The sequence below is a fragment of the Martes martes genome, assembly GCF_963455335.1.
Source record: "Martes martes genome assembly, chromosome: 3".
Lineage (NCBI taxonomy): Eukaryota > Metazoa > Chordata > Mammalia > Carnivora > Mustelidae > Martes > Martes martes.
The window spans coordinates 61,574,065-61,600,601 of record NC_137890.1 but is presented as its reverse complement, the minus strand read 5'-3'; the positions used below and the strand labels follow the sequence as shown (position 1 = coordinate 61,600,601).

Here is a 26,537-nt window from a genome sequence, read left to right as displayed (position 1 = left end):
GCTGGGGTGGGGGAGGGGAGGGGTGGCCCAGTGTCCTCCAGAAGGTTCAAGTGACCCAGACATGGCCCGTTCCTCCACCAGGTGCCCGTGTGCAGTGAGGAGGTCGGCTTGGGCTCAGGGCAGGGGGAGGCTGAAGCTAGAAAGGCACTGGACCCAAGCTTGAGGAGCGGTCACTTTCAGGGCTGCGCCAGTGCAGGCTCAGCATTAAAAAGGACCGCCTCCTTCCTTTTTGTGCAGCCCGAACCTCAGCGCCCCCTTAGCCTCACCCCTGTCGATGGGCCTTTTCCATGAAAACAGCAACGCAAGACTTGGCCTGTCAGGTGTGGAGCCTCCCCGTAACGCCACAGGAGTCCGCTGCTTCTCAGAGTGTGGTCCGTGGACACTCGGCGGAATCTAAAATGCAGATTTCTGGGCCGAAACCCAGACTTACAGATTCAGAATCTGGGCGGTGGGGCGGGACTCTGCCTTTTCACAGAGTCTCAGACACTTCTTACAAAGTAACAGTTGAGGACTTCTGCTGCCAGATGCTGGTAACCGGCAACACAGCCTCCGGGGGAGGGCAGCCGGCTGCGGACCGAAGAGCATCGCAGGTTAATGACCCGGGACATGCTTCCGCCTCCTCCCCAAGCCTCCGCTGTCTGTCTCAGATCTGCAGTGACAATGACCGTTTCATCTCTTTTCTACACGCGGTCCTCCCGCACCGAGGGCTGCCGCTCACGTGCTCGGCTCCTCTCGGGGGACTTCGACCCGTTCCCGGGACCCTTCTCCCCGTGCCACCAGGCCTGTCGGGAGAGCAAGAAGGGACAAGAGCCTCTCCAGCCAGGCCTGCACCCCCGACGAGAGCTACGGCACCGCAATGGAATATTTCCAGCACCAATTTATAAGGCCCCTGAGTTGCAACTCAGCTCCGCATCGTACCAGCCTTGCGAGAGCTTCCCTGGGTCGGGCTGCTGCCCCCTTCCGGCCGTGGGGAGCACTTCAGGTTGTTAAGGCCGGCGGTGGGGTGTGCTCTTCACCCACACGTGGGAGGGAGCGGCAGATAACCCGCCCCCCAAGGCAAAAGCCAGGAGTTGCTGGTATGCAACAGGCAAGGGATGCAAAGCGAGAAGCAGAGAAAGAAGCAGGCTACGGACGGGGGCACCTGCATGTGAAGAGGGGCCCACAGACGTAGACCTGGACCCCTGGAACCCTAGTTCTGCCCGGGTTCTGGCTCTGGCTGGGGCTCTTTCGTCAGCTCTAAAGGTGAGTCAGGACAGCCCGTGCAGCCTTTCACGCTGGAGAACCGCTCCTAGCAGATGGTTTCTCAGAATCATTCCGAGGAAGATGGCAATGTGCTGATTTATGCTTCCTGGAAGGGAAAGGACTGCATTGTCGAGGTGCTTTTCTTAATTGTGTGAAGGGAAAGGAAACGTTAATCTTCACGAATCTGAGGAAAATGGTTTTCCTCGCGGAGAGAATTATTGGGAAGGAACAGTGAACTACAGGGCGAAAGCAAGTTATGCGGGACTGTTAAGAAATTACTCGCTAACTACAGGGCAGTGAGTGGGGGATCGCCTCCTAGGTCTCTGAGCAGGGGGTTTTGACTTTGGTCATTGCAAGAGTGTCCTAGAGTTCAAAGGAAGTACATTTTCCATTTCATAGGAACCGAACAACGAAGGGTGCATGGGGTGGGGGTTGGATCACTCCGGAACTCGGTAATTATGCAGGAACCTCTACGGAATTAGTCTGTGATGGAGTAGTTAGGAGAGGAAACGTAGCATGGACTACATAAAGAGCTACAGACAATAATGGATTTGTGTCTGGAGCACCTGAAACATTTGTTGGAAGTATTCAACGATTCTGGTTAGCATTGGCCTTTGGAGGAACAGGGATGGAGATGATTCATGCTTAACACTTAATGTTACACCAAAACCAAGCAATGAGTTGGGGTCCCCATCACATCTCATTTAGGAATAAACAATCTTGTTTACCAAGGAAATCACTAAAAATACCATCACCAAGTCAAAGATGTGCTCTTGCTTCACCTTGGAGCTTTGGGGTGAAGATAAGTCATGCTCCACACGGACCCAGTGCTAAATGTCAAGAGAACTTACACACCCATAGATAGAGGTTCACTGTTGAATTGCAACACAAATCAGAGGTTTAAAATAAAGTACTATTTATTAGGGATGTTAGACAGATATAAAAGGGTTTCTCAAACTCAGACCTACCGACATTTTGGACCAGGTCATTCTTTATTGTGGGGGCTGCCCTGCTCCTTGCAGGGTGTTTAAGAGCATCCCTGGTCTCCGTCCACCAAGCACTGGCCACCACCCCTATCCTCGTCATGACAGTCAAAAATGTCTGTAGACATTGCCCCTGGGAGGCAAAGCTGCCCCTGGTTGAGGACCACTGAGATACACCAAGTGGAGTGAAAATTGAAAACGTGTTAAGAATGTGATTTGGCAATTATTATCAATTAATTTCCTTGTTGTCTTTATTATCAGTCAGCTTCCAGGGGAGGAAGCAAAAGGAGCTATTAGCTCACTCTTCTTGGTGCAGAAGCCCATGTGACGCAAGCAATCCTCTCACTGTTTTACATGCGGATGGACTTCTAAGTCACTGTTAATTCTCACTGGAAAGTACTGGCCAGCCCCGCCCCCTCCCTTCCTGTTTCAGATTTCTACCAACAAAGAAAACCTATCAAGTAAGAAGCATTTTCATTTTCTTAGTACTTAGAACCTTTAGAAATTGACTAAAATTGTCATTATCACCAGGATTAACATGGATCTACTCTGGTGAGCTTCTGCTGTATTTGAGAAGCTCTTAGAAGAGCTTCTGTTTAAAAGGGTTAGGGAAGGGGCTCCTGGGTGGCTCAGTAGGTTAAGCATCTGCCTTCCACTCAGGTCGTGGTCCCGGGATCCTGGGACCGAGCCCAGAATTGAGACTGCGACCTGCATCAAGACTGAGACCTGCATCGGGCTCCCTACTCAATGGGGAGCCTGCTTCTCTCTCTCCCTCTGCCGCTCCCCACACCCCACTTGTGCACTCTCTCTCTCAAATAAATAAGCAAAATCTTTTTTAAAAAATAAATAAATAAAAGGGCTAAGGAGCACGCCATTAAGTTTTGTGAGTTTTTCCATGTTCCCACTGTAATAGTGGGAACTTTCATTTGAAAAGTTTCATTGCACAAGCAATGAAAGAATGTGCAATACCCCTGATCAACAAAAGTGTAAATGAAAATCATAATTAAATTCCATTTTTACCTATTAAAATAATAAAAATGCTTTAGTCTTTCTAACACCGAATGCTGGCTAGGATATGGTGAAACTGACATTTTCATGCATTGCTCATGACACCCTAAGTGGATAAACTCTTTTGAAAATTAATTTTATCTCAAGAATCAAAAATTACTTACCTTTTAAATTCAATAATCCCACATCTAATTACTTATTCTAAGAAAGTATCTCATGTATGGAAAAAGCAATTTTCAAGGAAATATATGTCTTCTAGGATTAGTTAAAATAATAAAAAAATTCTAAGTAAATGACTACCAAGACGTGTGGTTAAGATAGCCTGATATATATCTTGCTCTGTGGAATGTGATAGAACTATTAAAATGATGGTTATAAAGTCCACATAATAACAGAAGGAATTCTTATGTCCAAACGTGAAGTGTGAGTTTAATGTGCCTACTGAATACAGCCATCTAGTCGTGTGCGTGTGCACACACATACATGTAAAAATTCATATACATACACTTGAAAGAAGAGCTCCAAAATCCTAACAGTTGGTGGCCTAGGTGTTCTGCAGTTGTTTATAATGACAAATGGTTTTCTTTCCCCTATGATCTAATTTTTCTATTAGTTTACTTCCATGATTTTAAAGAAAATATTCCAAAAGAGAAACCAAATACCTCCTCACCACCGACACATCCTGTCTCCCCTTTTTGTTTCTCTACTGCAGTGACTGGTTTCAGCTTATCTATGCCCTTCAAGCTACTTTTTCTTTCAAAGAATACTTCTTCAGTTTTTTAAATAATAAAAGGAAAACCTGCTCATGGGCAGCAAAGTAAGGCAGGATTAGGATATAAAGTAGAAATGAAAATGCTTCCCATTGGTGCCTCCAGACCTTTCTTCCAATCCTCATCCTGTGGTCCTGGCTCCGTCCCACTCTCCAGAGGCAGCGGTTATGAACATGGCGGTGTGTCTGCTTCTGAGCTTTTCCTCTGCATTTACATACACACATGGGCAATGTTTACACAAATGAAATCGTATTATACGCATCAACCTGCCCACTCTGGTTGTGACAGGTTGTGCCACATTTCCCTCCAAAGAAGTGATGCCAACGGTGTATCCTTAGCTCTGTTTCCCTTTCTCCTCACTAAAATCCTAAACTGTTTGATCTTTGCCAAGCCAATAAGCGAGAAATGATAGCCCACAGCTGTTTTAATTAACGTGTCATTCCTTATCAGCGAAGTTGAACACAGTTTACTAGGTCTGTTGGCCTGGGGATTCTGTCTTCTCTTTCTGGCTGGCCGCCAGAGCTCAGCGGCAAGGTCACAGCCACCTGTCTCTTCAGGAACATTCTCGAAGCCATGACAGAATTAGTAGCACCTATCATTCTCTTTGAGTTTTCATACCTCTTAACAGCCAGTGAAAATAAAGGGCTGGAGGAAATAAGAATTGCCCCATTTATAAGATGATCTAAATCCCTGTAACTTGTGTTGGTTGATTATGTTGGTTAACACTTCCTTGCGTCTGATACTGTTACCAATAAGGGTATATGTGGTTTTTAAGTGTATGTTTCTACCACTATTTGCAGTTAGTGACTAAAAAGATCAGTCAGCTTGGGATATTTGCATTTAAAATTTCTCTGTGTGTCCCCCCGCTATTTCCTATAGTGGACACTGCTCCAGATTCCTGGGAAATTAATGTGTGCGCTTCCTGCCCCATCCAGTGGCCCAAGGTACAAATGTTTGTATTGTTATAATGTCACACAGACAAGTACAGGGGGTTTCCACAAAGCTGTTGTAGATTTAAAAACTGGAATATCTTGGGTTGTGGGTATGACAGGAACCATTCCACTCCACACACAAGTCTGAACACTTTTCTCTTATTTCTCCTCCCTCCATTATTTCCCTTCTGTAATGTAGAAGGAAAATGTTATGGCCCCTGGCTAGCTGTGAAGTCCACACCAACTCCTGAGAAGAAAATTCCACCAGCTTCTCCATGTGATTTACGTACTCCATCCACGTGCCTAGGGCCCGTGTTAGTGAAGTTCACAAGTTCTAGAACTCTAAGGGCGGTCTGGGAGGGCAGAGATGCAGGACATCTGGAGCTGAGACAGGAAGAGAGACATGTAGGGACTGGTGACATGGTCTCTAACACTGTCAGCGGTAGAGGGAGTGGGGTTTCTCTCCCCTCAGACCTGCCCGGAGACACGGATGATGAGACTTGCCCAGAGCAAGGGCTTTGTGTCTACGTGAGACACATCTGTTTTTTACCTCAGAAGGATGAGGAAAGGAACTGTCCCTCCTGGTTAGGAGCCCCGCTGGGCCAGACCCCTCTCCTGCCCTTTTAGGTAACTGGGCTTGTCTTCAGGTGCAGGACAGTTGTTTTCCTAGATAGGGTTTTAAGTGGCTTAGCTTATATGGTGCCCTGTGGTAATCGACCCCAGTAAGTGTGGGCACCAACAATAAATCTGTGATTCATTCAGTCACCAGTTGCTTATGACTGGAGGGCTACTTTCTATTTAACAAAAGGGCATGCACCTGGGGAACCCCATCGAGCCAGAGAGGTTCCACAGAGAGATTTCATGTCTCTCTGTGGAAAGCCGAGCAAACGATGTAGGAGGAGGCCGTTGCTTACCCACGGCTGCAGTTTTCCTGATTTGCTATGCGAAAGGACACCAAAGTGGTGGTTTTTGCAAGGATACTGTGGAAAAATGGAGCCTGGTGAAGAGACACTTGGCTGGTAGTTCATGGAATCATCAAATACATATTGAAGACCTCCTTTGTGCTAGGAAGACACACTCACACATGTCTTCTACACTCGCTTCTGAAAAGGCAGCATCAAGAGTCAGGATCAGTGGAAGGCTGTGTGGGAATGACCTAGCTCTGCATCCTGTAGGATCTGGGGGAAGGGGGTGAGGAGCCCTGATGCTCGACTGTGTTGCTTTGTGCCCTGAGATCATCCCACTGTGATCAGAATTACCAACGTGGGTTCTGACCCAGTGAGAGCTGGCATCTGGCAGATCCTCAGATACCTGAGTTCCAATCTAGCTCTATGACCTTTGGCAAGTTCTCCACTCTTCTGACCCTTTGTTTCCTCACCTGTAAAATGGGCACAGTACTCCTTACCTGGGAAGATACAATGGTGCATCCAGGCCACCGACGGAGAAGGCAGGCCAACCTCCCTGTCCCACCCCTCAACCTGGGAAGCCTTTCTCTCTAGGTTTTCTCGCCTTTCCTCCTGCTCGTGGCAAGGAGGAGAGATCGTGGGCTTGGAGGTCACAGAGGCCAGATCTCAGACAGAGTCATGGAGGTCTCATTTCAGATCCCAGCTGTCTCCCTCACTTGCTGAGTGATTTTCTACAAACTGAATCTCGGTTCTTTCTGTAAAATGGGGCGCGCCTGCCTCATGGAGGCTGGGGAAGGAAATGAGGTCACATGTGAAAGACCTTGGCAGGGCACCGGCACTGTGTCTCGGGTTTGGGACTGACCCCCCACACCCCCCCAACTTCGACTTGTCCTAAAGGGTGTCCTGCAGATCCCCAGCCAGGTTGTGAGTGGGACATGCCCCGGAAACAAAGTGATGGGAATGAACGTCCCACATCGCATGGTCATCCCTGGAGCTGGGAGCACTGGCTAACTCACCCCGTCCGCAAGTTAGCGGAACATCCTCGGGAGACTGAAGCCTCTGGAGAAGGAGCTGCCCACTTGGGTGGCCTCCTGCCGGGAGGCCCTGCTCCCCCAGACCCCAAACCCTGGCACTACGAGCGAGGACGAGATTATATTTTAGGTTCTTTCCATTTTTTATTCACACTCGTTTTCTTTTTCTGTGAGCACTGTGGACACACCATGTGACTTGGTTTCAGGTGGATAACGTCGGGACTCCACAAGTCTGTAGGTTCTGCTGTGCTCAGCACAGGTGTGTCTGTCATCTGTCACCACACGTCGCTGTTACAGTCGCGATGATTGTACTTGCTGTGCAATGCCTTCCATTCCCACAACCAAAGGGGAAGCCTGCCCCTCCCGCCCCCTTCCTGTTTGTCCATCCCAAAGCGTGCTTGCAACAGGACCGTGCCCACTCAGGACAGGCTTCTGGAGACCCTTTCTGCAAGTGTCCTGTCTTTTACATCTGCTTGGGTCAGCCAGCCCTCCCAGAGACCAAACAAAAACTTCTCCCAAGTAGAAAATTGTACACCTGCCCCCTAACCAGGCTTTAGGGGCAAAGGAACAGAAGTCCCCCCACCATTCCACCAAATGCCTTTACAGTTCTTCCTCATTCCGGGCTGGGAAATTTACAAATTTCATAATTAGGGGCACCTGGGTGGCTCAATGGGTTAAGCATCCAACTCTTGATCTCTGCTCAGGTCTTGAACTTGGGGTCGTGAGTTCAAGCCTTCTGTCAGGCTCCATGCTGGATGTAGGGCCTACTTAACAAAAAAAGAGAGAGAGAGAGAATTTCACCATTAACACTCTTCTTAGAATTTAGACTGGAAAAAAGCCTCCCAATCTTATCCCAAATTTCTTAAGATGCTATACCAGATGCATATACACCAGGATGTTTTCCTTTCGTGTGACTTCAAAATTTCCTTCTTTCTGCATTTTCCGCATTTCCTATTAAGTGGTACATACTTATGCAATTAAATAAAAAAAAAAGTTATATTTTTAAAACAGTCTTCAGATACCCCTTAGGTTGATTTGCAGCTGGTCCCTCTCCACCTGTAAAATTAGTCAAATGGTGGTGGGGAAGGGGAGAGGAGAGAGGCTTGTGGCCTCACGGGAGTGACCCATCCATCTGTCTGTCCATCAAGAGAGCAGGGCAGTCTCTGTTACGCGTCAGACCCCTCCAAGCCACCCGGTAGAATTTCCAGACCTCCCCTGGACCACTACCCAGCCCTGACCATCAGCTTCCCATCTTATATATTCTTTTCCATCAAGTTCCCTCTGCTGCGGTGCACTCGCTCCCCTGTGCCCTGACGCTGGCTTCGAGGATGAATTTAATAACAGGGAAGCAATGAAATGTTGATGAATGCAGGTGCAGTGTGCACGGCCTCCAGCATCACGGGATAATTCAATTAAATGCGATGAGTGTGGTGAACCCAGGTCACTGGCACCTGTCAGGGCATCCTGGGAAGTGCTCTGGAGCTCCACACAGAGACGGCAGCGGAAAAGGGGGCCACAAAGCACAGACTCAGGAGGGACACCGGGAGAGAGACCTTCTAGCCTGCGACTGGACCCAAAGAACTGGGCCCCCTGGGTGTTTGCAGCCCCCCCACCCCGGCGAGGTGGGGAGAGGCTCCCGAGACTCCACACACTGAACGCAGAATGGCAGTTTTATTCTACAGTTCAGCTAAGAGAAATAACACATGTTGTGTTGTGTTGTTTTTTAATTTACTTTTTAAACTTGAAAACGTCTCTCCTTCTTGATCAGATTAATCCAACTTCCGTTTCCTACTTGCCAGACTAGCGAGAAAATCCATCTTGGGCACCTCAGCCACATAGGAGTTCAGGCTGTAGGAGCTGCGGGCGGTGGGGGCGGGTCACTCTTTGGGAGCTTGGGGGTAGAGAATGTCGCCACTCTCCGGGCAAGGCCATGATGAGTCTATTCAGACCCTCTGTGCACCTTTTCAAAGGCATCCTCCTTGTAGGGATGGCTTCAAGGGCACACAGCTTAGGAGCAGACGGTGCTTTTCTTGGAAGGAAGGACATCCCCTTCTTCCAGGCAAGGGACACCTCACCCAGGCCCCCTGTTTCCTGTGCAAACTGCCCCTCAGGGCACTATCCTTGCCAGGTAATCAACACCGGGGCCAGGCTTGGGCTGTTGGGGTCTTTACAAGCCTGGAGGCCTGGTGGCCCCTTCTAGATGCTTCTTATAGTAATTCCTTTTGGATGCTGCCAGGCAAAGGGCCACCAACCACAGGGGCCATCAAAGAACTCCATTCCTCATGGGCTTAAGAGGCTGCCCTCTCCCCAATCCATGCCTCCTCCCCACCTGGGCTCTTTTCTCCCTCCCTTTCCTTTGGGACGGACTCATGGGACTGCTCTCACACACAAGGAAAGCACAGTGTGCCACCCTTGCCAGACATCAGCAGAAGAGATTCTAACATCTGCCTTCCCAATACTTCTTACTAACTCACCGCCTTGAAACACTGGACAGTCAAGAATGTGGGCGGTGGGGTGGTTTCAGAAAGTCCCTTTCAGAAAGAGATGCCTACAAGATCACCCGACACATGAAAGGCAGTGAATTCTGAACCAAACACGTGTCCTTTCCCAGCAGCTCCTCCATTCTCCATCCCTCGCATCTCTGTCAATGCCACCGTCGTCCTTGCCACCCGAGCGCAGCACTGGGGTCACTTCTGGCTCCTTCCTTCCCTGCAATATCACACCCAACTGAAACTCAAGGCCCTGCCCAGCCTGTACCCTTGATTGCTCGCCAGGCTCGATCGTGGCTCAGCCCCCTCACCTGTCTTCCTGCCCCATCGCCGTGCCATGGCCCTATCTTTCTTCCAGTGGTCTGACTTCCACTATATCACTCCCAGCTCCAAATCTTTCAACGCCCTGTATCTTCCTAATAAAATTTTAAAAACGCCCCATTCTCACTATCTCTTTCCAATCTCATCCCGCATTTGTCTTTTACGAAGGACCTATGCTCGGCTACACTCCCCAAAACCACTGTGCACTTTTTTTTTTTTAAGTTTTTATTTATTTATTTGGCAGACAGAGATCACAAGCAGGCAGAGAGTGAGGAGGAAGCAGGCTCCCTGCAGAGCAGATGCAGGGCTCCATCCTAGGACCCTGGGACCATGACCTGAGCTGAAGGCAGAGGCTTAACCCACTGAGCCACCCAGGCACCCCCCACCGTGCACTTTTCTTACTTGAATCTTCTCTCCCCTCTAAGAATTTTGCTTCAGCTGCAAAGCCATCTCTCCACAACTCAGCCTTTCAAAACCCTAGCCACCCATGAACAGCAGGGCGATATCACCTCCTCCTGGAAGTGTTCCTTGATTGCCCCGGGACTCCCTTCTTCTGGGCTTCTTACTGTTTTGCACACCTCTGCTCGCCCCTTTCACCCACCGATCTGTACCACTCCTTGATGCCTCCCGTCTCCCTTATGAGATTGTGAGGTCAGAGCTGGAGTGGCTCATCCTGCCCATTTTGCATCTCCCTAGACTTTGTCAAATACAAGAATGCAAGGGTGAATATCTGTGATGGACTGGGTTAGGCATTGAGTAAGTGCACCCCCCCCCAACCTGCTATTGGCCGTGACCTCTAGGGGGTGAGCGGGCAGCTGTGAGACAGGCCAGGTGAGAGGATGCTGCAGGTGATGACCCAGAAGGGCAAGAGGAACAGGTGGGAAGGACAGGGCAGAGACGGAATCACTGGGTACACCAGGAGGGGACGGGAGCCGCACTGGTGATGGGGTTTGGTGCCTTTCAGGATACAGGCAAGTGGGGAGGGCAGTTGGGAAGGAAGGGGAGTCTAGTTCTTTAGTCTACGACCCAGAACCCGAGACTGTGGTCTCCGAGGTCTCGGAGTTATCCTCCTGCGCCCTTCGACACCTGTCTGCTGGGCCCGCAGTAGTCAGGGGCACCCTGAAAGGTGGTGTTGCAGAGAAAAACCCCGGCTCGTAGTCTTGGCCGCCACACCGAACTGCTTCACCCTGAGCGAGAGCAGGGGTGTACTTGCTATTCACAGGAGACACGTTCTGGAGGCCTTGAGATCAGGCTAAGCTAAAAGCTGTCCACGTTTCCTATCAAGGTTACCCCTTTCAAAAATGCTTTGAGGGGCTCTGTCGGTGAAGCGTCTGCCTTCGGCTCAGGTCGTGATCCCAGGGTCCTGGGATTGAGTCCCGCATGGGGCTCCCTGCTCAGTGGGGAGTCTGCCTCCCCCTCTGCCTGCCGCTCCCCCTGCTTATGCTTTCTCTCTCTCTCTCCATCAAATAAATAAATAAACTCTTTTTTAAAAATGCTTTGAATACTTGTGGCTGCCCACCTCGTCCCACAGAGGGGCGCTCCCATGTCTCCGACCAGTGACGGTGGGAGCAGCAGAGGTAAACCCAGCTGAAGCTATGAGCAATGAGCTGTGAGCAAGGACACCGAGCTGGCTAATCCGGACACAGTCTTCCTCTTCAGCCTCTCGCTAAGTCAGGACCCCGTTTATCTGTGCTCTTGGCATAAGAACAGTTTGGCTCCAACCCTCTGATTCGAATATCCTCCCACATGGCTCTAATTCAGGATTATTTTCTCCTTTGGGACTCAGTTGATTTAGCTCTTTCACCGAGCTCTTTCAAACGGACTCGACAGAGGCTCCTCTTAGCAGAAACCAGAAGGCAGCACTCTGAGCCACATTGGAATCCGTGCTCGGTAAGCTCAGAAGCACGGCAGCATTTGTCAGTGGTGGTCGTTGCTGTCAAGCCACCGTCCCGGCCTGAGCAAGGCCCTGAGGCAGCTCAGCCTCTGTTTCAGAGAGCTCAGATGACCCTGGACTTCGGAACCAGCTCTCCCGGGAGGTGGGGGTATGGGGGGAGGCTCTGGGGAGGCACGTGTTGCCGATCCTTGACTCGGGCTGCACGGGTCCTTTTTAGGACCAGGTGATCAAGAAGCCCCAGCGTTGCTAACAGCTGATGATTTCCATCCCGGTAAAACCCCTAGGCCCCAGCGCCTCACGCTGCCCAGAGCGACCAGGCTCTAAGGAAGGCCTGGCAGAAAACCCTCCGGGCCCGCTCATGAATAAGACGGCATGTGCACCGCCTACTTCCCCATCCCTGGGCAGTTGCTTTCAGACCCTGATTCCCAGATTCTGTTTGGAGAGAGTCTGATTTTGTACTTACCATGGCCAGGGAACCCAAGACTGATACCTCAGAGCTGGAGGGAGCAGGTTTGAGCCTCAGGCCCAGACAGGGGGGCTGCAGAGAGGGGCCTCTCGTGAGTCGGGGTGCAGTCTGATGCCAGTTCCAGACAGGGAGCTCAGGTTTGGGACTGTCCCTGCTCAAAGCATTGGAAGTCCCTGGGAAGCACAGGGCTTCTGTCACCGCTGTTCTTCCGGTTCTGCGTTTGGTCCCTAGGTGGAGTCTGGAGTCAAAGGGAAGTCACATGTCCTGAGTAATGGTAATAGCGATGATAATGACAGTGGCTAACACCGAGCCACGTTTATCATGCAGCAGACCTTGGGTTTCATGCCTTAACGTGGGTTATGACACTCGATCATTTTAACAGCTCTATTAGGAAAGTCCTAGAATTATGCCTGTGCTTTAAATGAGGACACTGAGGGGCACCTGAGTGGCTCAGTGGATTGAGCCTCTGCCTTTGGCTCAGATCATGATCTCAGGGTCCTGGGATCAAGCCCCGCATTGGGCTCTCTGCTCGGGAGAAGCCTGCTTCCTCCCTCTCTCTCTGCTTGCCTCTCTGCCTACTTGTGATCTCTCTCTGTCAAATAAATAAATAAAAATTAAAAAAAAAATAAATGAGGACACTGAAACCTCAGGGGTCAAGGGCCCTGCAATTCCCAGGGCTGGCTGTGGGCCCCGGGGGTCTGGCTCCAGCTGCCAGTGGTCATGCTCTCCTCTGGGTGGTCGTTAGGGACACTCCCCTCCCTGCCTCCCTCGGAGATAGGAAGCTCGTGTGCCAGGGGCCTCCCTTGGGGGCTGCTCCACATCCGTGTCTCCGAACACGACACTTGATTCCACATGTGGCTGGGTGACGCCATCTGTCACAAGTCTGCGGCACAGGGAAGGGTTTTCCGGGATGCCAATCACTTTATCATTCTGGTGACAAGCTCCAGGCTAGAAACAGAGACGGGATGCAGCGGCTTCCTGCTTTCCTATCACTTCCCAGCAAGTAATTTCTTCCCTGACCTCCACTTTAAAGTGGGAATTAAAACAGATATAGCTGGATTTCCTAAAATTCTCCCTTTGGCGGGGCACATTGCCAGCCGCACTGTATCCCCGATGGGCAACAGGGCCTGCTGGGTAATTTGCAAGGCCCAGTTGCAAATGGAAATGCAGAACACCTTGTTCAAAAAACAGGGGGGGAAGCCTTTTTCAAGGTACGGTGTCATAAAGCTTTATCCGTTCTTCTGCAACCTTTTTTGGCCTGTCATTGTATTTTTTTGTTTCCTAATTACTTTTGTTTCAAAGAAGCAAAAATAAAAGTGTTGCCTTCACAATTTTGAATGACTAGCATAAATTTTATCATTCACCTTAATATTGTATGATGTCAGTTTTTTAAAAAATTTTTCTTAAAGATTCTATTTATTTATTTGACACACAGAGAGAGTGAGCACAAGCAGAAGGAGTGGAAGACAGAAGACAGAAAGAGAGGGAGAAGCAGACTCCCCACCAAGCAGGGAACCCAATATGGGGGCTCAATCCCAGGACCCTGAGACCAGGACCTGAGCCAAAGGTGGACACTTAACTGACTGAGCCACCCAGGTGCCCCATGATGACAGTTTTAAACACTTAAAGAGCATTTGACTCAGAAATAGAATTGCCAAAACGACACATTTGTGTTTCTAGATCTTATGTGCTTATACATATTTTGTTTTTACCAGAACCATGGAAACACTACACAAAAGGATCACAACTGTTTTCACTTCGCTTCTTGACAATGTGTGCTTCCTACCAACATGGTCTGTGATGTGAGAGGGAAGCCTGAACGGCAAAGGAACTAGGGATGGTCCCAACGGTCCCTTTCCTTGTGTGGCATCATGTTGGCAGTAAATGGTCGGCCACTAAGGGAGGTCACCCAGGGAAGAAAGGAGGTGATGGGGCTTCTTGGCTGTTGGTGTTTCTTAGTACGCCGCATCCTTCTGTCTCTGTTTGAGGCAAATTCCGGTTCAGAGATGTCCCTGGGGGTTGTTGGCATACCTGCTTCCTTGTAACATGCTATCCTGGTATTGATTTTGAGTCCTGCTGAGCTCCTGCTGCCCGCGGGCACTCCAGAATTCAAGAGCGCGGCGGCAAGGAGAGGCAGACACTGACGTTGCTCGTATCTTCTCACACGCAGGCTCCATTGTCCCATCGGACTTCCCTGACACGATACAGGCTCAGAGATAAATTCATTAAGCAAGTCAAGACAGCAGCCGGAGAGCATCAAACCAAATGCCAGGGCCTCCCAAGCACAGGGCCCGGTGTGGTTGCCCGGCTCCGGCATCCGGGATAAACCAGCTCTGAGGATCAGAATTCTAGCTAATTCACAGAAGGGAGGCGTGAACCCTGGGACAGATGCTTCTGCGTGCCTGTCCTCTTCGACATCTCCTGGAGGTGAAGCTAAAGGCTGGCCTGAAGGGGGACCTAAGGGGGCCTGTTGAAGGGGAGGGGCGGTACCCTGCCCTGTCCGTCCCGCTCCGCTCCAACAAGCAGGGGCAGAGCTCGCGGTTTGGTGGCGTGTCTGTCAGTCGCGGATCTTCTCTCCTCCACAGATGACTGGGATTCACAAATAAATCCTATATCTCTGACATCCGAAACTGGAATGGGCCTTGTAGATTAAACTAACTTGAGAGGGTTCAGTGTAAGTAATAGAAAACCCAACTCAAACTGGCTTAATTAATAAAGAGGATTTATTGGTTCATGTCAATGGAAATTATTTAGCTTCATGGGTTTGTAATTCAGTGGGTGACAAATGCCCCCTAGGACCCAGTTTCTTCTTGCCTCTCCTTTTTGCCTTCCGTGTGTCGTTCTCAGGCTGACTCACCTTCACGGTGGCAAGATGGCAGCCAACAGCCCCTAGAGCATGGTGCTTGCACACCTGCCTGGGGAGGGAGAGAAGTCTTGCTTCTGGAAAGTTCTATCCAAAGAGTGAGAAAGCTTTTTTCCCTTTTTTCTCTGCTTGAGTATGCTTGGCCCAAGATGAGTCAGAAGCTTATCCACCAAATGATAACTTATCCAATGAATCCTACTCTGCTGATTAATTTGCAGCTTAAACCTCATGCCCTTCTCCAAAGCCCTGGGTGGTGTCAGCTTGTGCCAGAGCACATAAACTGCATAGAAGACGGGGAAGGTGGGCAGGTGGGGAGACGAGAGCAAAAACCGAGTGATTACCTAGAGAGGAAGGGGTTAAGGCTAAGGAAGCTACCATGATATGCTGTCAGGGCTGGCATCAGAACCCAGCAGGATACAAAAATGTGTGATGTTATCAAAACTTAACAGCGAGAACTGGGAGGGGGGGCAAGCTCCCCGAAATGCATTTGAATTCATAATGATGAAAAAAATGCTGTATTTATTTATGTATAATATATTTATTTATAATTTATTTCTTTTTTATTTTATTTATACAAACAAAACCTATTTGTGCCGGCCATTTAACAGATGGGGAGACTGAGAACAACAAGGGGAAACAATTGCCTAATCACAGTGCCGTATAGTGAGCTGGGGTGTGCATCTGCGAATGCATTATACAGAAGAACATGGCGGCCCAGGAGGTCATCTAATTTGCCCCAAGCCGCACAGCCAAGGAGTGACTGGGGCCAGGACTAGACCCAGACCCGTGCAACTCCCGCAGCTCGGCCCTCTCCCAACCCCAGAGGGGCGAAATGATTGCAGGAGCAAGAAGAAAAACCCCAGGCAGCTAAGAACTCTCTTCCACTGTGTGTGTCAGTAAGAAGTTGTAGGAGACCATCTCCTATCATATTCTATGGGAGCTGGCGCCAAAGAAACAGAAAGGGAAAGAAGACATCATGAAGCAAATTCTGTAAGTGATAAATCAAGTTGTCAGTGAATCTTGGGCAGGGAGAGGGAGAACCATCTGTGGTGGGGAGAGGCTCCCAGGAAGCGCAGGGTCGATCCTGCCTAGCTGGGCGAATGCCGGTGGCTTCTGGCACCCTGGCACGGGCAGAGCAGCAGTTTATAAACTCCTTTTCTAGAAGCTGTCAGAGTTGGGAGAGGTGGTGCAGGAAACGTGGGTCTTGGACCTGGCAGCACGCTCATCGGAGACATTCCGCTCTCTCAGAGAGGCAGGTCTGGGCTTGCACCCCTCCCTCCCTCCCGTGCAGTCGTGCAGTGACCTCCTGCCATCTGCTGACTTGCCAGAAGGTCAGGCGTCACGGAGGCATCAGTAGACGGCACCGCAAAGGAATCGAAAGGGTCTGTGTGTTTCTAACTCGGCGCCCGCTCCTTCTCCTTGAAGCCTGCTTCATCGTCCTGCTTTCCGCTCTCCATGGCCTTCACAGGGGAGCCGGCCACTGGGCTGCTGGATGACATGGGGCAGCCGCGTCTGGCCACGGGACCATGGCGCTGCATCTTTACACATAAAACATATGCATGGACGTGCTGGCCGGACCCAGGAGGACTTCCAAATGCATATTAGTTATAGCAGAAGGACCTGGTTGAATGTTTTAAAAAGACTGACTCCTGGGTCCTGCTCTGGAGATACTGATGTAATATGTCCGGGGTGCGGACACATAGCTGCTTTTAAAAATCCATGGCTAGATGATGTGGTACCTGTGGATCAGGCTGGGGGCCAGTGGGCTGGAGGTGTCCCAAGGCCCCTTCCCAGCTCCTGTGTTCCTGTGCAGAAGCCTGTCGTGAGCAGTATGAGAGATGCTACAGTAATGTGTTGGTGCTCTGTACGTTTCTTCTGCGGAATGCATGAATAAATGCTTCCATAAGTCATATATATTAAACAACCTCAATAATCTAAAAGTATGAAGTGTCAAGGGAATGGGAAGCTTCCTGAGTAGCTAAAAACCATTGTCATGTGTCAGTCAGTGGATTTAAACTCAGGCCCTGGAATGTCGCTAATGGGGACCCCTGGGTTCTGTAGGCAGAACCTAGCTAGTCCTATTTCAGTAGAGACCTAGCAAGCCTGGTGTTCTAGTCTCCAAGTTCATAACACGCTGGAGTAGAAGTTCGAAGGGCATGGGAGTTGTTGAATAAGACCTCAGAACCCTAATTGCTTAATGAGTTTGGGGTTTCTCCTTGGGGTAATGAAAATATTTTGAAACTACATAGAGGTGGCAATTAGACAACTTTGTGAATACGCTCAGTGCCACTGAATACTTCACTTTAAAATGGTTAATTTTATTTTATGTGAATTTCACTCAGTAAAAAAAAAAGGAGCTAAATAGTAAAAAACAAAAAACTAATACAAAATATTACTCTTAGATTTGTAATAAGCAAAAGTTGACAGTTAGATGGGAAATAAAAGCACAAAATAAGACTTTAAAATTTGCACAGAACTAAAGTAGCTGAGAAGTCTGGGGCCGTTTAGTGGAAGGGCAGACCACCCAACCACTTCAGCGGGCCCTGAAGCTGTCATTATCATAGGGAGTTCAAAAATAAACATGTTTTATGTGGCTCTGCTCCACCCTGCTTAGGAAGTCAGGAGTATCCTTTAAAAAAATGTCCTGTGCAAAATCTATCAAGTAAAAGGTTTTTATTGAGTGGGGGGGTGGGAAACAAGCCTTTGGAGCCTGTGGTTTAGTTATCTGGGAAATGACTTTAGCTGGAATAGTTCATTCACTAACAAGGCTGCTTAAATGAAGCAAGAACCTACAAGGCCTGTTCCCATAGACATTCTACTAAAATCACTACACTCGCTGCAGGAGGAGGGTATTGGGGAATCACTGCTCCATGATTATGAGTTTCTGTTCGGGGCGTTGAAAAAGTTTTGGAACTGGAGAGTGGGGATAGATACCCAAGATTGGGAACATAATTACTGCCCCTGAATCGTCCACGTAAAAATGGTTACAATGGCAAAATAGTGTTATATTTATTATGTCATAATAAGACACGTAAAAACATAATTTTTAAAACTCCATAATATACCCCCCCGCCAAAGAGCCTAAAGAGGGTCATTGTGATCCTGCTGATCAGACAGAAAGCAAATCTAGAAGTAAGGTAGGTACTAAGCAATACGTGAAGAACAGCAGGGGAAAGACGCTTTTATTAAATTTATTAAGACCCTTCGAAGCCATCTGTGCGCTGTTTGACCCTCCTGTGAGCAGCAGCTGTTTTTATTCATTAGGAATGAGCAGATATAGAAGTCATTACTCAATGTTCATCTCGCAGCTGGGTTTTGAATTGAAAGGCAGTTCATATCCAACAACTCTGGCATCCAGCATTTAAAGGTCTTTGTGTGAAAAGGTTGCATCAAGGCTTGGAAATTATTTCTATCTAGTCATGACTTCGGGGGCACATCAGAGATATCGAGGAAGGCAGGCCTCCCCAGGTTGATGACTGGAGCAACAACGTGCATATTTGATTTTACTCTGGGGCCCTGAATCTGTGGGTCTCTGTCTACCCAGGAATTTTTATTAATTTCAGTGGAATATGGTGTAGCCGTGGGGAAATGGCTTATTTCCTCTAAGTCCCAAGGCATTCGTGGGAAGTAAAAATCAAATCAGAGCTAAAGCTTGAAATGTCATTTTAACAGAAGACTTCGATTTTACAGTGAGCATCCCCTTTCTTGGGCTCCAGTGACAGATGAATCGGTCAGGGGGACTTGATCACGCTGCGGTAATAAATTAGCCCCAGAATCTCAGTGGATCAGCGCTGTAAAGGTTTATCTCTTGCTCATGAAAATGCCACTGTGGGTCAGGAGCCTCTCCCGGGTTCCGATGGACTCCGCAGGGTAGTGGGAAGACCTCACACTCCAGACCACTGCAGTCTTGAGCTCGGGCCATCTTGACCCATGGATTCCAGGGGGTCAAAGCAGGGGAGGAAGACCAAAGGTCACGTGTCAGGTTTTATTTTTTTTTTTTTTAAGATTTTATTTATTTATTTGACAGACAGAGATCACAAGTAGGCAGAGAGAGAAAGGAGGAAGCAGGCTCCCTGCTTAGCGGGGAGCCTGATGCGGGACTCGATCCCAAGACCCTGAGATCAGGACCTGAGCCGAAGGCAGAGGCTTTAACCCACTGAGCCACCCAGGTGCCCCACGTGTCAGGTTTTAAAGGCTTTGTCCCCAGAGTGTCCCACAGCGCATTGGTTAGAATTAGTCACACAGCACTGGCCACCCATCCGGGGGCTGGGAAATGGGAGGGACACTCACGGAGCCGTCAATGTCTCTGCCCAGCCACCAAGTACGATGGAACCTGGTCATTTGAGCCAGATTGGTCACAGAGGGCAATAGGCATTTCTTTCAAATTTTTAAATAATATAGCGTACCGTCATTAGTTCATAATAGGCCTAGAAGACAGACACCTGAGAAAAGTGGGGGAAGCATTGCTAGTGGGATTAAAATTACCATTAAGAAAGGGTTCAGCCAGTTAATAGCCAGAAGAAGTGATGTCTGGCCCCTGCTCTGCCTGATGTCTGGTGGACAGCCACTCAGTCCCCTGAGCATGCTGAAGATCAGGTGGCCAGTGAGACGGGGTGCATTGGGGATCGATCGGCTCACAGTTTATAGGAATAGCATCTTCTGCAGAAATCTCCTGGCTCTTCCCAACTGGCCACTGTGCTCTTGAATGTATTTCTCTTAATCCTCGTTTGTTCTCTCCCCCTTGTAGGCATGAAGTTTTTGGAAGACTGCCCCATACAGCTCCTCATTCCTCTCTATTTGCTGGTGGGTGGGATCATTGGAGCCTTAAAGATGAAGCATGTTTATCCGTTGTTTGTAGTTCTGGCAGAAATGTTAACTTACGGGCACTGGGTACTGTGGTATGTGTCCTTTAGCTGTTTGCTACTCCCAGGAGAGCCAGAACAACTCCCTCCCCACCGCCCCCCCCCCAAGCCCCAGGAAGCCCAGGGTTGTGGAAGCAACAGGGCAAGGGGGGTCCTGGAGTCCGCTTGCAGAGACATGGATTTTCCCAGATGAGGAGCATTCGTTCACCCACAGTCGGGCCTCTTTGCAGCAGCTTCCCTCCTCCTGCCCTGCGTTCTGTGCACTGCGCTGTGGCTTCGGTCCCACAGCAGCTGATGCGGAGGCATCATTGACTGCCAATTAATTTTACCTTTGAGTCCAGCCAGTGTAATGTCGGCCTTTCTCTGTGCTTCTTTTTCAAAAGCTTCCTGTGAAGGGCAGTGGAGTTCGCAGCTAGTTCAGATGTATTTACTCTGAGCAGCTCGTATTTCCGTTCTCCTCCTCGTTCTTAATTGACTAGCACCAGGTCCGTGAGCTGCAGTCATCAATCAAACGCTAACCTCGGATGTTCAAGGGTCGGGGTGCTTCTCTGTCATCCTCAGCTTATGTCCGTGTGGGGAGCTGGTTTGCTCATGGGTTGTATTGGCATCTGTTTTCACAGGAAAAGGGACAGAAGAAAAAAGTACAGAGGGTCCTGCATAGCCTGCAGTTGGGTTTCTGAACCCCTGGCCCCCAGAAGTGTCCCACCCGCCCAAAGCACCCCAGGTCTAAGGTACACTAAGGTATGTCCAGTCTGCCTCCATTTATCAGTGACCCTTCCCAGCCATCCATCCCCTGTGTCCAAAGCCAGAACACACAAGCATCTGGTTTTTTCTCAACATGGTTTTGCAAAAATGAAGCACAAGCGAGAACTAGGTATAAAATTTCATTTGGACCCACTGTCTGTTTCCTTTGCCCGCTTCCTTCTGGAGCCTGGGGCCTTCAAGAGATGCTGGCCAGGGGCATTGGTCAGGGTACTGATAGGCCATCAAAGGAATGTCTTCAAGATTGCCGCTCTCCTTTGCGGCCAGAAGTCACAGGCTCAATTCATGGGAAACATGTCTGATTTGAGCCAAGTGCTCGGAGCCTTTTGTGTCTGATTACTTCACTAGTAAGTGCCCCCCAGCTCCTGACAGCAGTCTGAGGGCAATGTTCTGGAATGTGCAGTAACACGTGTTCCCCCCAACCCACCCTGTAACAACATCCCCACGGGATCTGCTTAGGACTCTGTTTAGCTGCAAGGAAACCCAGAGGCTCTCTGCTCAGTGGGGCAGCCTGTCCCCTGTGGCCCTGTGGTGTTAGGGGAAAGCTCTGATGGATTGAGCGCCATAGAGATGTTCCAAACAAGGGCAGAGTTTTCAGCAGTAATTACGCCCGCTCAGCTCTCTCTCACTGGACTCTCTCATCATCAGGCTGTGAACTGAAACTTTCCTATGGAGATGTTCCCGTCCGCGGGGTCTGTTCCCCTTAACAACGGCAAACTTTGCCTTTATGAAATCCAGCCCAGAACTCAAGGGTAATTTATTTTAATGAACAAACTAGGGCCCGAATAAACAACATTGATTTTTTTTTCCCTGGCAATCTAAACCTGTTTGAAGCCAAATTAAATTTTTGTGCTCATGATGGCAAGGTAATGCACAGTGCGTCCGTAGCCGTTAGAGCAACAGCGAGCACGCTTGTAGAATCCCCAGACAGAGAAGTTTGCGGGTGGGGCCAGGGCTTTGTCCGTAACCCTCTCAGGACACTGCATCACGATGCCCAGCATCCTTTCCCAAATGCTTTAGATAGCGCCTAAGTGTTGCAACCCACAGGAAAGATCAGAAAATGAATTCAGTAGGTCATGACCATTAAAAAAACAAAAAACAGACAAACAAACAAAAAAACAGAAGAGAAACTCTGAGAGTGCCCAGTGTGACACATGGGGACACATGTGGGTACGTTGGGCACATAGTTTCTCATCTGAACTGGGACACTTCTGTGAGTACAAAGGGACTCTAATAACAGTCCTGTGAGGAAAACAGCACAAACTGTGACTTCTCTGAGCCAGCGAGGACGTCCAGTCCCCGGGCTGCTAGGTTGTGATGTAAAATGTATTTGTTACTGAGAGCCACAATAAAAAGAAAGGTTCAAAAACCCTGATTTAGTGGCCCTCTACCCACCTAACGCTTCACTTCATCTCCCAGTAGCCCACTGCTCAGTACGAATTTCCAGCACCAAGTGAGCGCGTGCCACGTGCCCTTAGTCCTTAGAAAACCCCTCTGAGGCAGGTACTTGTATCAGAAAGGATTTTTGAACACAAGGAACAAAATATCAACCAGCTGTCACTAAGCTAAGAGGTCATTTACTGGAAGAGCTCACAACAAAAAGGTGGGCAGAGGAGGAAGGAACAAGACGGCTCCAGAAAGCCTGGGCAGTGGGACCTACTTACAGTTTCTCCTAGAGTCACGGTGCCCACAAAGCAGTCCTGGAGGGGTAGACAGATCCGTGGACCCTGGGCATCCTGCTGCCTCTGGCATGCCGAGAGTGTGGGGAAGGCGCCTCTAGGGACGGCAGACGCTGGGATTTTCTCTCCTGTACACCTGTGATGCATGGGGGACACCCCACGGGATAGGGCCCAGCTGGGAAGGAGAATGGGTGCCGAGTAATTACAACCTGGACTGTAACTACCATCAGCTCCGGCTTACAGATGAGCAGACTGAGGCTCACAGGCTGCTTCTCTTGACTTTACACAGAGTAGGTGGCAGAGCTGGTGTGCCATCCACTCCTGCCTGACCTCAAGTTCCCTCAGCTGCCCTTCTCCATCATGCTGTTTTCTGCCTCTTCCCCAAACCCACCACCCTTCACCCTCACCACACCACTTGCCCTCCAAGGAAGTCCCTCCCACCTCTTCCTGCTCACAGGGTTCCAGAGCCTACACCCTCTTCCAGGAAGTCCTCCTTGGATGGGCCAGCTCCATTCAGGTGGCTCTCTGGACCTCTCTGAGATTCACTGTCCTTTTCTTATGGAAATACTCTGCCTCCCAGACGGGCTCTAAGTCATACCTGTAGCAAACCTGGGCAGAGTAGGACCAAACAGGAGCACCTTCCCAGCAAAGAGCCCCTCCCACTCAACATTCTCTGATTTAAACATCTGGGGAGTGTGGTGTAGACAATGGCCACAAGTGTGGACTGACACCCATCTCATCCTTTTTACCCACCATGGGCCTGGATGAAATGACTTACCTTCTCTGCTCTTTAGTGTCCCCACCCATGAAGCAGAGACGATAATACGGAGCTCCTCAGGGGAAGCATTAACTGAGCTCACACAGGCCAAGCAGCCGACCAGCAACTTTACTTGGGCTGTGCTGTCCTTTTTTTTTTTTTTTTAAATATTTTATTTATTTACTTGACAGACAGAGATCACAAGTAGGCAGAGAGAGAGGAAGGGAAGCAGGATCCCTGCTGAGCAGAGAGACCGATGTGGGGCTCGATTCCAGGACCCTGAGATCATGACCTGAGCCAAAGGCAGAGGCTTTAACCCGCTGAGCCGCCCAGGTGCCCCTGTGTGCATAAGTAATAACTCTTCATGTAGAAAGTTAAGAGCATAGGAGAAGCGCAAAGAAGGAAATCAAAATCACCTGCAAATTCCACCAGCCAGAGAAAATCACTGCAGACATTCTGGCCTGATGGCTCCAGCAGTGGGGCCCCCAGGCACCCATTTAAGTAATGCAGCCCCCCTCGGGTCTCTGGGCACATTCATCAAGAAGGTGCCCATTAAGCACTCATTCCAGCACGGGGACCTCCCTCCGTACAAGGCCCATTGCCAGAGACACTGTCACCATTGCACACAGAGCCCCCAGCTGTGTCTGTCTCACCTGTCACTCTTCACCCCCAGGCTCTGATCCCACCATCCTGCAGGTCCCCTCCACCGACATTTGCATCTGGAATTTTAAATGTGACACGTCCAAATAGGAAACCATCATCCACCTAAAACCACAGCTTGGGCTCCTCCGGCCTCCGTCTCTCTTGATATGATCACCCGCTGTAAGCCCTGGCTTGGAACACTGTTGGCTCCGTCTCTTGGCTCCGTGCTGCCCCCTCGCCAGTCTGTCCCACTGTCAGTTATTGGAGGATTTTTTTCTGAAGCCCAGTTCTCCATGGGTTAGGGGTGCTGTGAAGTTGGCCTTAGGAGATGGGGGGAGCCTGGGACTCTGGAAGAGACTGGACGAGTGGCGCAGGCCTTCAGAAGACATCATTGATCAAGTTGCTAGACAGGGAAGACAGGGAGCCAGGATTCCTTAGCAAAGCTGACCTGTGGTCTTCTGTGGGCGCATCTGTAGAGGAAGCATCTGGAACCGAAACGTGTGAGTGCCGTCAGAGCTGGGTGAGGTGACGATCTTTTGTGCAATAAAATGGGAGCAGCGTTTCCAAAGGATGTCTGGGGAGCCTGAAACTACCCAGTAGGGTGAGATGGCCTTTGTCTCTCTACAAGGAATTAGCAAGGCTAGCGCTCAAAGGACAAGGGTCTGTGCTCTTGACTGGATGGATTCCTAAGGACAGGAGGGATGCCCTCGTGCTGCAGGGCCCTGCTTGGGATTACAGATCCCTGGAGATGGTGAGTGATGGAAGCATCCACCACAAGTAATTATCTGTGTACGAGCCTCTTGCTGTTGGACAGGGACTCCAGGGAAATAAGAACTAAAATTGACCTTTGGATTTGGAGGCATGGAGGTGTGGGTCGAGGTATGGTCCCATGGCATGTGGAACTCACCAGGCCTGCCAAGTGGCCTGGAGGAAGCAGGAAAGTCTGCTGGGGGCTCCTCACCGGGCAGAGGGTCCAGCATCAGGACCAGTCATCCATGTTACAAAGTCATGTGTGGTGGAAGCGTGCTAGGACAGGAGAAGGGAAGGTCTCTCCACCCGGCTTCCGGTCATCAGTGCCCAGGACAGTGACTGGGCAGACACAGTGAGCTGGGGATGAGAAAACAGTGGGACCCCAGGGCAGAGCAAAGAACATCCCGAAGGCATGAGCCATGTGTTGTAACTGAGGAAAGTCATGAGCAAGAGGGAAGGTGAACCAAATACAGCTGGACCCTGCCCTTTGTTCTAGTGCAGAAGGAACAAAAGGAGGTACAACCAGCATCGCATCTACCGCTTGGCGAGGTGAGGAGCAGGGAGCATCCCGGGTTTCTCGCTTGGGCAATGTCACCACATGAGGGGATATGGAAGGTAACAAGTTCTGTTGTCAGCATACCGAGCCCAGGGCCCGAGGATACTCCATGGAGCTTTACATGCTTCTGAACTCGGGGAATGTTCTAGAAAGGTGCTGCAGACTTGGGTGCCATCAGCCTATATGCGGATGAGGTCAGGTCCTGGGCCACATTTGAGAGTCACCAAAGAGGGAAGCTACTGGTAGAGGCAGAGGCACAGAAGGGCTTGGGGGAAAGGATGTCACCTTTGGCTGAAGGCAGACCTGATGATCTACTCTGGCTCTTCAGCCTTTTATATGCGTGACCTTAGCCAGACTTCCTGGTCCTTAACTCCTTTGTTTCTGAAGTGGGGAAAGTAATGTGCATTCTGTAGGGTCATTTTAAATAAGACAACATGCCTGAAAGCGCTTAGCATCTGCAAGATTCTGCTCTGCAGCCATGACCCGGTGGCTTAAATAACAGAGATTTACTAGGGGTGGGGACGAGGGCACTTCCAGCTGATGACCACAGGCATGTCTGTGGCCATGGGAGGAGGAGGGGCAGGTCACTGGAGCCAGGAAGGCCAAGCATGACCTCAAAGCCGATGAGGCAAACCAGAGCAACAGTGAAACTGGCTGTGGAGATGAATTTCAGTCAGCAAATCCCTTGTCCAGAGCGCTCCCGCATCTCAAAGGCAGATGCCACCAGGAGTGCCGACTCAGGATGGAGGTCTTCGCTCTTGCCCGCTCTGATTCTTCACCATTAAATTTCACTCCTTGGCGGCATTTCCAACTCCAGCGTGTGCCCTTCTCACAATAAATCTCTCTCTTTCTGTTTCTCCCCTACCTTCTCTCCCCTCTCCTCCCCCGACTTGGCCACTCTGCCCTCCGACCCTCGCTCCCTACCAGCACGCAGGTGTCTCTCCTGCTTCAAGACTCCAGCAGGATTCGGCGCATTCTGTCCAAGGCCATGGTGACTCACCGTGACGACGATGATGACTATCCGGGGAGGCCAAAGGCGTGGGAATATTACACCCACCTCATTCTCAGCCTCTTCGTCTTGCTCTGTCCCTTCTGGGAAACGACTGGGTCTTTTCCATTTACCGGCCTGATTTTATTCTCCCTTTCCAGCAGCCTCAGGATTGTTGTGACAAAACCCTGTACCTCTTTGCGGTAGGGGTCCTCATGCTCAGCCATATCGGGTTGGTCTGACTCGTCTTACACGGCAGGTGTGCCTACGTGTGGTCCAGGTGGAGATGTGTGTCATGACGACTGAGAACCACCCCCTCCAACACCCACAGGCACACATGCACACGCACACACATTCACACATGCATGCACACATGCACGGGTACACACACGCGTGCATATACAAATACCCAGGCAGACACACTCACACAGATATGCACAGTGGCAAGGAAGGGCACGCCGGAAAGGTAGGAAGTCCTTCCCCACAGACATTCAAGAAACTGCCAAGATGCACCCATATTCTCGAAGACTACGGAAATTCTTACCTCCCTGGGCCTGGGGACAGCACGGTGGCTTTTTTCAGAGTGGGACTTTTGTCCTCATGAGTTCACAGAGAGATTTTTTTATTTGAGAGGATG

At 49.9% G+C, this 26,537-nt stretch overlaps 1 protein-coding gene across 1 annotated transcript; it reads left to right on the top strand.

Annotated features, from left to right (window-relative positions):
- Positions 1–660: 660 nt before the first annotated feature.
- Positions 661–26,199, top strand: TMEM272 (transmembrane protein 272; the record flags this gene model as incomplete). Its single annotated transcript, XM_080799389.1, is given in 5 exon segments — positions 661–853; positions 19,652–19,734; positions 25,847–25,994; positions 25,997–26,139; positions 26,143–26,199. Coding segments are annotated over 5 exon segments (624 nt in total).
- Positions 26,200–26,537: the final 338 nt, after the last annotated feature.